This window comes from Anarhichas minor, unplaced genomic scaffold, assembly GCF_050575085.1.
Source record: "Anarhichas minor isolate MPS153535 unplaced genomic scaffold, ASM5057508v1 ptg000058l, whole genome shotgun sequence".
NCBI classification, from domain to species: domain Eukaryota; kingdom Metazoa; phylum Chordata; class Actinopteri; order Perciformes; family Anarhichadidae; genus Anarhichas; species Anarhichas minor.
This window is the reverse complement of record NW_027466504.1, coordinates 13521030-13534690: the sequence shown is the minus strand read 5'-3', so window position 1 is coordinate 13534690 and position 13661 is coordinate 13521030. Positions and strand designations below refer to the sequence as shown.

At 43.0% G+C, this 13661-nt stretch overlaps 1 protein-coding gene across 6 annotated transcripts in view; it reads right to left on the bottom strand.

Annotated features, from left to right (window-relative positions):
• The window catches only part of marchf8 (membrane-associated ring finger (C3HC4) 8), a 69694-nt gene that overhangs the window by 7529 nt on the left and 48504 nt on the right, over nt 1–13661 (bottom strand). For all 6 annotated transcript variants that reach the window (XM_076076692.1, XM_076076691.1, XM_076076694.1 and 3 more), the window contains 3 exons: nt 7614–7693; nt 1477–1657; nt 462–597 (listed from right to left, as the gene is read on the bottom strand). In XM_076076692.1, coding sequence (XP_075932807.1) covers nt 462–597; nt 1477–1657; nt 7614–7693 — 397 coding nt within the window. The remainder of the gene's footprint in view (nt 1–461; nt 598–1476; nt 1658–7613; nt 7694–13661) is intronic.

Below are 13661 nucleotides of genomic sequence, written 5' to 3'. Positions count from 1 at the left end.
CTAAGGATGAACCAAAACCACCTCACTCTGAAAGTCACAATCTCAAATTGGATCTTATAATGACGGCTGTAAAGATCTACTTTTAAAATCTCTTTTCTTTTATCTCTGAACTTTTATGGACCACAGGTCTGAAATCAAAGCGAACTGAATTGAAGAGAAATTCCAAAATACGAACAGACAGAAGGTAATCTCTGAAAGAACCTCAGCACACTCGTCTACACATTTGTTCGTGCCTTTGGTGCCCACGGAGCTTCTGCAAGTGAATGACGCCGACGTATATTCCAGCCTTAGGGAACATTTCACACTATTTGAACTCAATACTCGCACTGCTGAAATAACACTACAGTTATGCAGATTTGTCATTAAATACTGAACATGGATGACATTCTAGAATGGATGACATCTGACCGCATCCAACACAAACAACAACGTTGCGTCAATGAATGTTTGTGTGTGCTGACCTTGTTTGATTTCATCAGCTGTTCTGTCGATGAGGACGTACAGCGACCACACCACGCAGGTAACGGCGATGACATGGAAGGTGACCGAACAAATGATCTTCCTTCTCTCGCTCGCCGTCATCTGTAGCTTCTCCCACTGCAGACAGAGAGCAGGAGAGGACAAAGAAAGAGCATTTGAGGAGGTCAACAATACATTCACACGCAAAGACCGGAGCTTTCAAACACACACTCAACACTTAAAGCGATAAAACTGTTTGGCTCTCAGCAGCTCAAGAGTGCGAGCGAAACATTTGATGGAGAGCGTTCGGCTTCTGTGATCAAGATCCAATGCTACATAAGGTTTCTTGGCATGGCGAGTAAAACAGAGAAGAAACAGCCCACAGGTCATTGGCTTCACAGTACATTATCAGGAACTGAGCCCAGTGTTACAAAGAAAACACAAAATTCAATGCCGGCACCATCAGATCAGTTCTGCAAATAAGCTGTATAGCCTCTCAACATCCAAAATGCATTCCTTTGATTGCAGGGGTCATTTTGAAGAGAAGCGGGAGTTGCAGTGCGAGATGAAACCAAGCACCCTTTGATAAACACGAGACCGACAGCCTCATCTCATCTTTGAACAACTTCGATATTCACCAGTGCCATTCAGAAGCTATTAACAGCCGAGCATTAGTTTGAAGCCCTTTGTGCAGCTAATGAAGGGTGGAGGAATTTTAATTAGTGTCCTGCTATCTCCAGGCCACAGCGATTGATAAGAGCCGTGAATGGGAGTGTGCCATCTCTGACTCCTCCTCCTCCCCAACGAGCTGCACTTCTGAAAACCTCTTAAAAAGTCGGTGTCATGCTCGTGTTATCCGTGTGACAGATTGGAGGCAGCTTTTGGCATTTTCTGCCTCACATCGTCGGAGTGACGTGAGCTAAGTTCGGACACTTGGAGCTGCAATTAGGCTGAACTAATGAACGAGTGCAGTAATTGACTTGAGACAAACGTGCACACATACAAACTACGTCTTACCTTGCGCAGTGGTTTGAGCTTGGTCTCCATGATGAACTCATATTTACAGAGCTCACAGCAGCGAGTGTCGGAGCTCTTGATCCACTGCTGTAGACAGGACTGGTGGACGAAGCGCAGGCTTCCCGTGCAGTGGCATGGTGTGATCAGAGGACTCTCCTCATCCCCTTCACAGTGACAGATCCTACAGGAGCCAAAGAAAACAGTCAACACTAAGCTAGGAGGCAAGGCAGCTGTAATAGGAGGAAGACAAGGAAAGAGCATTCTCTAGTAGTAACAGGACAACATGCTCATTAATGCCACACTTGCCACCGATATAGGAACGCAAGACAGGTGGAAACTTTATTTCACAAATAGAGACGCTGAACGCAGAAGACAACACATGTCCCACATGAATTAACTCAATCAAGTCTAACTCATTTGATTCAAAGCACTTCATTTGCAAACCAAAATGACATGTTCAGAAAATAACCTCCTGTGTTCTCGCTACGTCGCAGCACAAAATAGATCAAAGCAGTTTGAATCTCATAGTCTGCAGTTGCAGCAGCAGCAGCAGCAGCAGCAGCAGCAATCTTAAGTCTCAATGTTGGAAGAATTGATAAAAGTTGCCTGTAATGATTTGTTCCTATGAACAGATTATAAATTGGATTTTATTCACTATTAACTATATAAAAGTGAATATTGATACACTATTTTTTCACACTCAATGTTTCGTTGCTTTGATCCAGTTTGCATTTGTACTACAACCACCAATACTATTTCAGCCTTTTATACATTACTTATGTATAAACTATTTATTTATTATATAGTTTTCACGGACTCATTTGAAGCACGTGGTGTTCAGGTTTTTTGATGGTCTAGGACTCCATTTCAAGACTATCTGAGCCAGTTGTGGAGAAAGCTATTGGATGCCTGTGCAGATGTTGTTGCAGTGGGCTGGTGTTTTAGTTTTTGGTGAATAACTCTGTATGTCTACACTTTTACACATACAGTACCAACCGCTGACAACTGCAGAAATACCATCTGGGGTAGAAATACCGCTGGTCACTGTAATACAACCTTTTTCTGGTAATTGTTGAAATGCTACTGCATCTAATTGCATTAAATTGAACAGGTGTCCGGTGTAACATGTTTTGCTCAGTAACAAAAAACAATCATATTTTAATATCAGACCAAAGGAACCCTTGCTCCTCTTAAAGTTCACATATCGGACACTGACAGGTTGGAGGGCTGGAGCTATTAGTCTCACACATTAAGGAGGTGTGCATTCGTCTGACGCAGCGATAGATGTGAGAATCCAGACTTTGCATGTACGACACAGTTCCACCAGTAGGCCAGGTACAGTCTGCCAAAGCAGTAAGCTTCAGTTTGTTACCGCACAAAATGAGAGGTTGGAAAGGGTCGTTAGAGCAACCTCCTACCTCGTCAAGTCAATATCATAAGTATACACACAACTTGCAGGAAGCATAAAGTCATTATGATCTCAGAATTCAATGTCAGGACATTGGCCTGTTCAGACCAGGGCCTCCAGCGAAAATCTGCTGCACAAGGGAAGGCGCAAGCAGTTATTTAAACCTCAACTTCAAGTCCACCTTTTCTACCAATTTTTAGCAGCAGATGCATAAACGAGGAAAGGCGTCTGCTGTGTTTTTCCCCCCCGAGTGAGACGCAGAGAGCAGTGGCTCCTCTCTCTAGGAGAACAAGTAAGCAACGGCATTGAAAGAAGGTGGAGAAGCGAACAGGTTGTTCAAATGGGTTTGTCGTCATCCTAGTTAAGGGGAGGATAAGAACACATGATGAAGACGCGCACCCACACATGTTGAGAAAGTGAGCGAGCAAGGTCACGTCTATTTGCAGACTACACTGATCAGGCCAAAGCGTTACAAGATTTAAAAGACAAAGTGAAGAAAAGAGGATAAAAATAGGTCATATCAACGGGTTTCTCAACAGACGAGGTGGAGGGAGTGGAATGAGGAGCGAAGGATTAAGGGATAGAGGAGGCATAATTAACATCTCTGGAAGAGTGTTTTTTCTATTGGTTATGGCTGAGCTGCTTTGTTTGTGTGATTGTTGTTGTATGGATCACAAGATGATGAACTGCAGATTCTCTTCCCACACATACGGTTGTGTACTCCTCTCTACAAAAAAACAAAACAAACTAAAACCAGCCTGAGGACCTGGACTGTCTTCATCAGTACATTTAACGGAATAATCCCAAACAGCTAAATTTACTGCATCGGTGTCGGCAGCAGCACATTCCGAGCACCGTTAGGCATGGGAGGGAAGTTAAAATAAAATTCGCATCACTTCAGCAGCCAGAACGCACCCTGTTTAACAGTGATTTGAGGATGACAGAGGCGCCATTACAGTATGTCAGCATTAAAATATGTGAAGCAAAACAGAATCGGGAAATCACAAGCGCCACAAGCCGAGAGGAAACAAGCTCGGCAACATTACAGCCCTGGTGGGGCATGCACTTTCTTCCTGTTCACTCTCATCTGTTTCCTCATACTTCTCCTGTGGCAATCATCTGACCTTTGCACTCTTCACTACCTCAACGTGCTGCTTTCAGATCCCCTCCCTCCAGCTATTCATTGCTCTGCACTGAACCTGAAACAATTATTCATATATTTTCAAATGAATATTTCGACACCATCTGTTTTTATTTTTGCATTTCTGCTAAACATATTTTCATGGGGGAGGTATGGGGCAGAGTGTGACATCTGAGGCGTTGTGTTCTCTCTCCTGTTCTCAGCCTGTTTTCAGTCCGAACAGTTTAAAGTCTACTGTGCACTCTGATCAGAGAAAAATACATTTCAATTAAAGGCAGCACCACTGGAACCCATATTCCTTTTGACTTCTTTCCCCTCTCTGCACGCCTCAAGAAGTTACTTGTCTCCATCTCTGTGGCCGTGCTTGCCTTAAAAGAGAATATTAAATTTGCTCAGAAACTACATTAATAACAGACTCTAGTGGTTCATATTTGAAGACGTGAAAGCTTAAATATACTCAGATTATTTTGAAGACCAGCAGGTTTATGGAGTTATGTTTTTGTCCCCGTTCTGCTTGTATCTGGTGCTCTACTATACGTGCACGAGGACCACAGAGGACGCAGAGTGTGCAAGCCTTAAAACACAGAGAAGAAGGAAAGAGGCGAAGCAAGATGCAAGAACTGGAGAAGGTGAAAAGGCAGCTACGGAATAAATATAAGCCTGACTGCAATAATGATCATTTACTTCAAAGGTTGGCCATGTTTATTAAATGACAGAGGGTTAAAATGACACCCGGTTTATGCCTTTCTGCTGATGTGGCAGTAAAAGGCAGGTAAAAAGACAACTACAAGCCATAAATAAGTGATGCAGGATTTTAAGAATATTTACAGAAAGCAGCTTTGGAAATATTTAAGAGAAATCAAATGCATTCAATACGTTTGTCAGGATACACACAAGGTGTTTTGATGAGAAACGGTAAATGTAAACGTGTTTGTATCTTTACGTTTATCTACAAAGTGACATTTCTGATAAGGAGTAAGACTTCTGATCATTCATTTTCGGAAATGTCATCAATAAAAAAAGCTAGCTAATAATTAACATTGGTTTAAAACCACCTCCCACACACACACACATTTATACAGGTGAAATCCGGCTCGGCGCTCTGAGCTCACACTTCAAGCCACCTGACACAAAGCTTCCACGATGTGTTTGTTTGTGTGCGCTGAGACCACGAAGGCTATTTGAAGCCAATAATCTGTCTCCTGATCTCTGAACTGGTCACCTTGCCAATTCTAAGCTCATGTTTCTCTCTCAGCCCACAGCTGACGTACTGTATAAGACGTAGAATCTGAAACGGACTACATGTACAGACCACAGCTGAGGGGCCAAAAAAACAAGACAGACGCATATAAATGACATTCAGTATTGACAGACAGATACTGTAACCCAGAAGTTCTCTACGTGATCTATGTAGGGCTCAAATTGTATTTCTTGGCGACTTAGAAACATCTACCGCTACCCAGCCTGATCTGTAGGAGCCACGCAGTCGTGACCTGGTCTGTAATTAAATATTTCTTACAATCTGTCCTTCCTAACATAGACAGGCTCAGCCTATCAGATTGCACACAGGCTGCCGTCTGAAAAAGATGACGGCCCTGTTGACCCAATAAGACAGACGCTGGTTCTATTATTCTGCTTCTGTTACACAATTTCTGAGACGAACACACTTCATTCCCAAATACTATGACATGTTCTACCCTGACCTCTGCCCTTCTATCTTTTCCTTAATGTTGCCATTGCCCCCCCCGAGTCCTGCCTCTACTGCGAAGATTAAAGTTTACAGACAAAATCAATCACCACTTTTCGCAGCCTAAGACACATTAATGCCTCATCGATCTATAACACTGAAAAATTATTCTAAAAAAAACCCAGCTTGACAGCACTGTGAAAAACATGGCACACCCTTGAGATAACTTTGAAGTGAAATGAAATGGCATGAAATTAAATGAAGTTATATTTCTCTTTCTAGACACATGAGGGGTTGAATCAGTACAGCTTATGGTGTTGCATCTATATGTAAACTTCTCCTAAACAACAGCTCTACTCCGAGTAGGGGTTTTGAGGACAAATGTTTCTGAGGTGTACGATATTTGCTAGGTAGTTACACTACAGGATGAGAAGCTCCCACTACTCCACAGGGCTCTGGGGTTTACTGCCACTAACGGCACAGGGATGGTCTACCAAGTCACAGGGTGGTGACTTGGTAAACCACCCAAGTCATACCATCCAGACAGTCACCCACCTGCACCAGTCTCCAGATAGTGAATAGGGTGACAGTGGCTCGGTTTTCTCTGACAAAGGGGAGGGGCAGCAGTCCAGGTCGACATCCTCATCCATAAAGCACAGGGGGGCTAAAAGATCTCCGGTCCCAGCCACGGTGACTGTTTTTGGGGTGGCCAGCTGGCCCGTTCTCCTTGGAGCTGTACTGAGTCGGTCCTCCTCGAACACGTCGTCATCTCCCAGTAGATCCTCGACGGGGAACCCTGACTCACTGCCTTCCAGCAGCACGCTAGAGGACTTGGGGATGTGGAGGTTGGAGGCGTAGCTGCCCAGCTCAGGGCACTGCAGGCTGGCCGAGGTTGAGGATCGAGAGAAGGGGAGGAGGAGACGGAGGAAGTTGGCGCTTGGAGAGTGATGAGGGTGGAGGAGAGTGTTGGAAAGAGGAGGAGGGGGGGGGGGCAATGATAGCAGGGGCAGATGGGAGATCATTTGGGGGGGGGATGCCCAACATGTATTTGTAGTTGTTGGTGAAGGCAGGGACGAGGTGGGGGTGGGTGCATGTTGAGAAGGTCGGATCTGGGATCTGGTGTGTGGGTGCTGCAGCCAGCTTGCCGTTGAGTGTGTGCGCCCTTCGATCCGAGCCGGTTGGCTGAGCGGGCCCGGGCTTCAGCTCCAGCTCTCCCTCAGAGCAGGTGCGGTCTATAAAGTGCAGACCGCGACAAAGACTGTCCACGCGTTGGCCCACGTCATTTAGAGACACAGAAAACCTGAGCGCCCCGCTGGGGTGGATGTTGACGGAGGAGGGGCGCAGCAGGGAGAGCCAGTCTCGTTGTTTGGCATGTTTAGAGGCTGGTAGGCCGTCCGTGCAGAGGGTGGTGACTGAAATCCCTCCTGAACCTTGACAGGTTTTACCGTTTGAATTCAACAGAACCACTGCAGTCTGCTTCGGGTAGTCCTGAACCTGACTGCTGGAGTGTAAGTGTTTGTGCATGTGTGTATATGAAAGAGGAATGTGATTGAAGACCGTGGTACGGGACAGCAGGAGAAGGAATGAGAAAAGACAAAAAAAAAAAAAGAGAAATGGAAAACAACATCATGCATTTGAAAACAAAGGAACTTGACAAAAGGAGCTAAAAGATTTTGGGTGTTCAGTTTTGCCTCTGCATGGAAATAGCAAACAACGGTTGACCCATGTCACTATAAAAATCACATTTTACAGCAGGTAACAGGCTACTTTACACAGTGACAGTGTATTGCACAATGGTAAACTTCACCCACAGATTAGGTTATTCAGCAGTAAAGGACAAAGACACTGATTAAATGTATTGTCCTCAGGTGTTTATATCAGTGAAATGAGGGGGTTTGTACCTGCAGATGTCCTGGCTAGAGGGGGAGACTGACGTCCTGGAGAAACTGCATGGAGCGTTGACTGAAGTCGGGCTCCCCGCCTGAGGAAAAAAAACAAAGATATAACTGTGTACATAACTAGTGTATCTTTTAACAGACAGGATTAAATCATATTCCCTGGGATGCCAGGAAAGGTCCTGTGTGTGGTGAGAATCATCAGTGCCTGAATCTGATCTTTATAGAAAGAGTAAACGCATGTCACGCACCGATACACTGGATGATAAAAAGGAATAAAACACAATACTGGCAGTTAATCTGTCTGATTAAAGTAGTGCCAGGAAAAATCTGTCTCGGTGCGTCACAGAGCAGGTGAAACACCAGGCTGCCACGGAGCGAAGCGCCCAGGAGACGGACTGCGAGACAGAGGGAGCGTTATGAAGAATGAGGCGCTGAGAGAGGCACAGCTGGAGGACGTGAGGCTGTAGACTTGTTCAGCCTCCGCAGAGAATATTGAACAGATGCACCGGCAGGTACAAGGATGATGCCTTCAGCATTATCTATTGTGGCTTTCACCAATATCCATGTTACACAAATGGGATGAGGAGAACTTCAAATGGTTTAAAAGGAAACTTCTGGGTTATTTCAACATTTTCTATATTCATTATTATTTATACTGTAGTATCTTACACATATGCTGCTGTAACTCCTTATAGACCGACACAGACCAAACCTAAATGAGTTACTTTGCACACTGCTCCGCTGTTTTGCAGTTTGAGCACGAATAGACGGATGTGGCCGTTCCTCAGCTAAAGAGTTTCTATATCTGGAAAAACAAAAGACTTTCAGAGCATCGATCAGTTGTGGAAGTTGTGGAACCTCTTTCCTTTTCTCCAGCCATGGTCACAACAGCCGACGGCCAAGCTTTTCCAGGATAGTGTGTTTTTTTTCCTTGGACACAGCGAGGCTAGCTGGTCCCCCCCGTCTCCCAGTCTTTATGCTCGGCTGATTATACTTCTATATTAAGCACGTCGACAGCTCGAGAGTGGTATCAGTCTGCTCATTTAAGTCTCAAAGCAAACTATTCCTTAAACAATGTATCCAAAGTGTGACAGCTTACATATTGGGGAGGGACATTAAGCAACGGGATCAGTGTTTGGGCTGCTCACATAAAGCTACGGGGGGCCTGGTCATTTCGATAAGAAACTAATTACCTATTGATTTAATTTCTAACTAAGGGGAAATTTATGGCTCATGTCCCGACACCAATCAATACAAAATTCAATATCTAGCTTTGCCCTTTGGCCTGTTTTTCTGAACAGCACAGCTTCTCCTTTCACAAACATGCCGTCTCTCTCTTTTCTATTGTCCTTCTGTTATAGTTCATCCAAGGTTGCTTTTAATGTCTCTTTAAAATGAGATTTAATCTTCTCATTTTAACAGCTAATATTCAAGGCTGCCGTTTGGGGCTCCTGCAGGCGTCTAGAATTTAAGGTGTAAAATGAACAGACAGCTGTGAGAAGTGCGTGAGATACAAAAAGATCAGATCAAAGCAATAACACATTATTATAGCACCCATCACTATATTTAACTACATGCTGACTCAGCTCTTCACTTCAACAATGGCTAAAAAGAAGAAACATGCTGAGCTAAAGCATCATGTGAAATCTGTAAACGGTGTAATCGGAGAAAAAGTGAAGTTTCCGCTAATCATTAATGACACTGGACGGTATCTTTGTTCCTTATTTTAATCTTCAACATAATGTTCCAGTGCCGTCTCTGTTAATCATTCATGTCGTCATCTTTGGGAGTTGGCCGATAGATAACTAACTCCGTCTCTGAGCAGACGCAAACAGCGGTGGGGTGATGACAGAGTCCAGATAGCAATGATTTGATTAACTTCCTAACGGCCTGTACGAGTCTTCAGACATCTGCTCTCTCATAACTGCCCTCTTTTATGACGAGGACCGTTGAGCAAATGAGTGCCAGCATTTAATGGAGACCCAAAACACTGCAGGCGCCGATATCTCAACCACTGCTGAAAAATTGTGTCAAGTGGCCACATTTTACTTTAGAAACACACATATATACACTTTAATTTATCCACTCAGCTCGTGTTTCATTCCGTTCTTTGGCTCCGATGCGCTAATTAAACGTAATCCAGCCTTCAAAACATACTGTAATGAATCCTTGTTTATTGTGCTTGGAAACAGTCTCTCAAGTCATTATCATAACTACTAATTTCACCTCTCTCCTTAAGCACTCCCACTATCCACACACACTTCATCCACACATAAATCATCCTCTGTTGCACTTGTATACTTCCCTGCATCTCTTATTTCTCCAACACCTCTGTTATCACATCTGCTATTACCTCAGCCTTCATTCTTCTTTTACCTATAGCCTCTCATTTTCTAACTACAGGGGAAAATGAACTTTAAACTTTTGTTGTCTCATGTTTCTCTGGAAACCTTAATGTTAAAGTGCTTCATAGAATTCTCTAATAGCTGTAGAGCTGACACGATCAGTTGATTATTTGATAATTCATTCGACATACAACTAAAAAGCAACCATTTAGCAAATAAGTTTAATTCATTTTTAAAGCAATCTTTCAAGCAAAACACTTTCTTGTTGCAGATTCTCCAATGTGAGAAGATAGCCCTAAATAGCCGCCAACCAGATGTTCGGCTGACTATCAACAGCAGCCCACGGAGCAGTCGGTCGCTGCTTTGTGTCTTCATGAGGACCGTAATAGTTTAATTCCTTCCCAAACGGTGTAGGAGGCATCGCACAGCTCCCTGGCACTATGCTAAAAAGAGAAACGGCAACAGCTAAGCCTCCTGACCTCGCCGAGTGGAAAATCTACTCCTGCCAAATCACCGGGCAATCCTCAGGCTGCTGAAGCTTTCAGAGCAGCTTTTTTAAAAATATTCTACACCGACCATTGCTTCATTTAACAGAAATGCTGATTATTTGCCCTCAACTACACCTTTCTTCCACAAATCTCCAGACAGGAATAGCTCGATAACAGACACCTTCAATGAACAAACAAAATCCCAGCAGGTGAGAGATAATGAGTTTTTGGCTTCGGATGCACGTATACGTTCATATCCAAGACTATACACCTTAATCCCCCCCACCCCACAGTGACAAGCTCACTGATTGAGGCAATACCATCTTTATGAAAGAATTTGACCCTCTGGCTAAATGCTGCAGCTTGTTTTCCTGTTATTCTCTCTCTGTCCTGGTGTGTGTCTCATGGCAGGTATTCCAGCGAGTGTTGGAAGTAACTGGAGAGTGGATGTTTTTCTGAGTCATCCTTAAAGAGGACAACGCTGTTTGATAAAATAAAATAAAAAAACACCAACATTTCAGTGACTCTACACAAAAAAAAACAACTGACCACAAGTATCCTGCCAGGTCATCATTATAAAACTAGAGCAGGTGCTTTGACAGAATGAACAAATCCTTGGCTTGTTTGAGCTCTCGCATACAAATCATCCAGACTGTATTGTTGTGCCAAGCTGGAGATGTTATGAAATATTCCTCTCAGGCTTATGCTGCGGTTATTTATGTAGAGAGATATCTTTTTAAGTAGGTCAACGATTGGATACAAGCACATTCATTTTTGATTTGATCTGACATGAGCTAGTGATTCAGCTTGAATCTGTGCCATGTGAAGCAATGCAGGGTTTGTTTCGGTGTCTTTATTTGGAGTCTGGCTGCAGCTGCTGATGTGGAAATGAATTAAAACAAACGCGCGCCAGTTGAGATCCATTAAACGGTCATCAGCAGTGGCACACGAGTAAAGTAACTCATGGTCTTACTAGCTGTGCATTTTAGAGCTTTGTAACGTAAATTAACTTGACCTACATCAACAACAAAAAAAAAAGAACGTTTGAGTCACTGCCGGGAATATGAAAATCTCCCATCTCATCCTGCCAATACCGAAGATGGTGCGAAAACTGCATACATGCATAAAATAATCTTCTGTTGTCTCTCTGATCATATTCTGGTTAAAGCAGCTTCAGGGATGAGTGGTTTCAGTCAAGAGAAAATACATAACTCATCTATAACAGTCAGTTTAAGTTGTGGACAATATACGTGGAGAGCTTGGAGAGGACTTCTTACATTTCTTTGCTCAGTGATCTAAACTGGTCTAGCAATTAAAACCAGCAACCTTTCCAGTCACAAGCTGACTCAGCATCTTTTCCCAGTAGACTTGTCTGTGCAAATAACAATTTAAATAGATTTAAAACCTGCCAGTCAGTGGCATTTCCCTTTAGGAATGAGCAGGAAGCACCAGCTGGCAGGCAGACTGCTGGTTATTAATTGAAGCGGTCAAACTTAAGAGCCTTGTTCATACTTTATGTCCATTACAGACATTTGTCAAAGGAATGGCAGTCTAGGTAGGACATTTAATGACAATGCATGTTATCCAGAAGCAGCTGACTAAATTCACCCTTCCATTTACGCACAAGATACCTAGAACTTCGATCTGTTGGCCATCTCATGTGTGTGTGTGTGTGTGTGTGTGTGTGTGTGTGTGTGTGTGTAGAAAGAAAGCAAGTGCAACAAGAGAAACTTCTATCATCCCAACCTTTCAGATGTGACTAAACCCTCAATCATTACATCACATATTCAGTCTAGTTTGAACAATAAAACTGAATATATAAATGTTTGAAATAACCAGGATGTCCCAAGTCACTGTGCAAGATCCATATCTGAGCCAAACGGGGCATGTTTAAATTGATCAGTTTCAGCTATTTTAAGCCTCATCAAACTATCCTGCTGCAGCAGCTCCAGACTTAAACTGCCGTCTCTGTAGACACCAAACAAAGCCATGTTGGTTAAACATTAAACAAATAGTTTGACACTTTGGGAAATAATTGTTTTCTTACTGAGAGTTTGATACCACTCTCATATCCGTCTGCTAAAATTAAAAACAACTAGCCTGGCTCTGTTCGAAACGTAACAAAATCTGTCTACAAGCGCGTCTGAATTGACATATTGAATGTTCTTTCTTTAATCTGTCACAAAGCCAAAGTGTAACAACGTCAAATCGTAGTTTTACAGGATGTTATGTGCCAGATCAGCTACAGAAAGTCATTGATATAGAGGTAATGAGTATAGAGTTCTTAATGATTATCTCATTGAAAGACAGACTGTATACTCACTGCAGTTGTGCACACACAATTTTACAATGCAGTGGATGGATGTAATGAACATGTTGGGTCTGTTTATTTTTGGTTTCCCTATCACATCAGTAAGAGAGTAAGATGAGATAAGCCTTTATTAATTTCCAGAGGGGGAATTCAGGTGTTGCAACAGAATAAGGACTAAAATAACTAAGATAAATAGAGAAGAGCAGAAAAAAAATAATTACAAATGTATAACGTAAAAAATAAGAATAGAAATTAAAATAAGAGCAATTAAACTCAAAGGTGTAGAAAATGTATATTGGGTTCAATGTCTGGAGTCTACATATGAAAGTCGTTCTTAGTCTTTTCATCACCCAAGTTTTACCACATCTGTTATCTGCCATCACATGGAGTGAATTCAATAAGAGTTCAATTCAATAAATCAACAACAATTAGTGTGTCAGTTTATGTAAAGTGGCCATTGTTCGTTTTAGTGAGCCATATCACCTCTCTGGTCTGAGAGTGGCACATTGTCTCTATTAACACTCTGTTAATGGTTTGTCATAGCTGTGGCCATGGACATTATTGCTGGTATATTCGTCCCTCAGGTGCAATGACTTCCATCTCCCTCATGTATAAACAGTGACTGGCTTGTGGATCAAACATTATTGCAGGAGCGGTCCCCTGGTGATGAAGTGACCGTGACATCTGTTAGCACAAGTAAAGTGTTTATCCTATAAGTAGCTCAGGTGAACAAGGATTGAAACCCTGGAGTCAGATTCAATGCGGTGTGTAGGTTTGCCTGAGGGAGCGAAGACGAGGAGGGAGGAAGGAAGGGACGAAATAGAGAAAGACAAGAGTCACAGAGAAGCCAAAGTGAGCTGAGGAGCAAAGCCACGTGTGCTCTCTGGAGGTTGATCAGAGGGGCAGC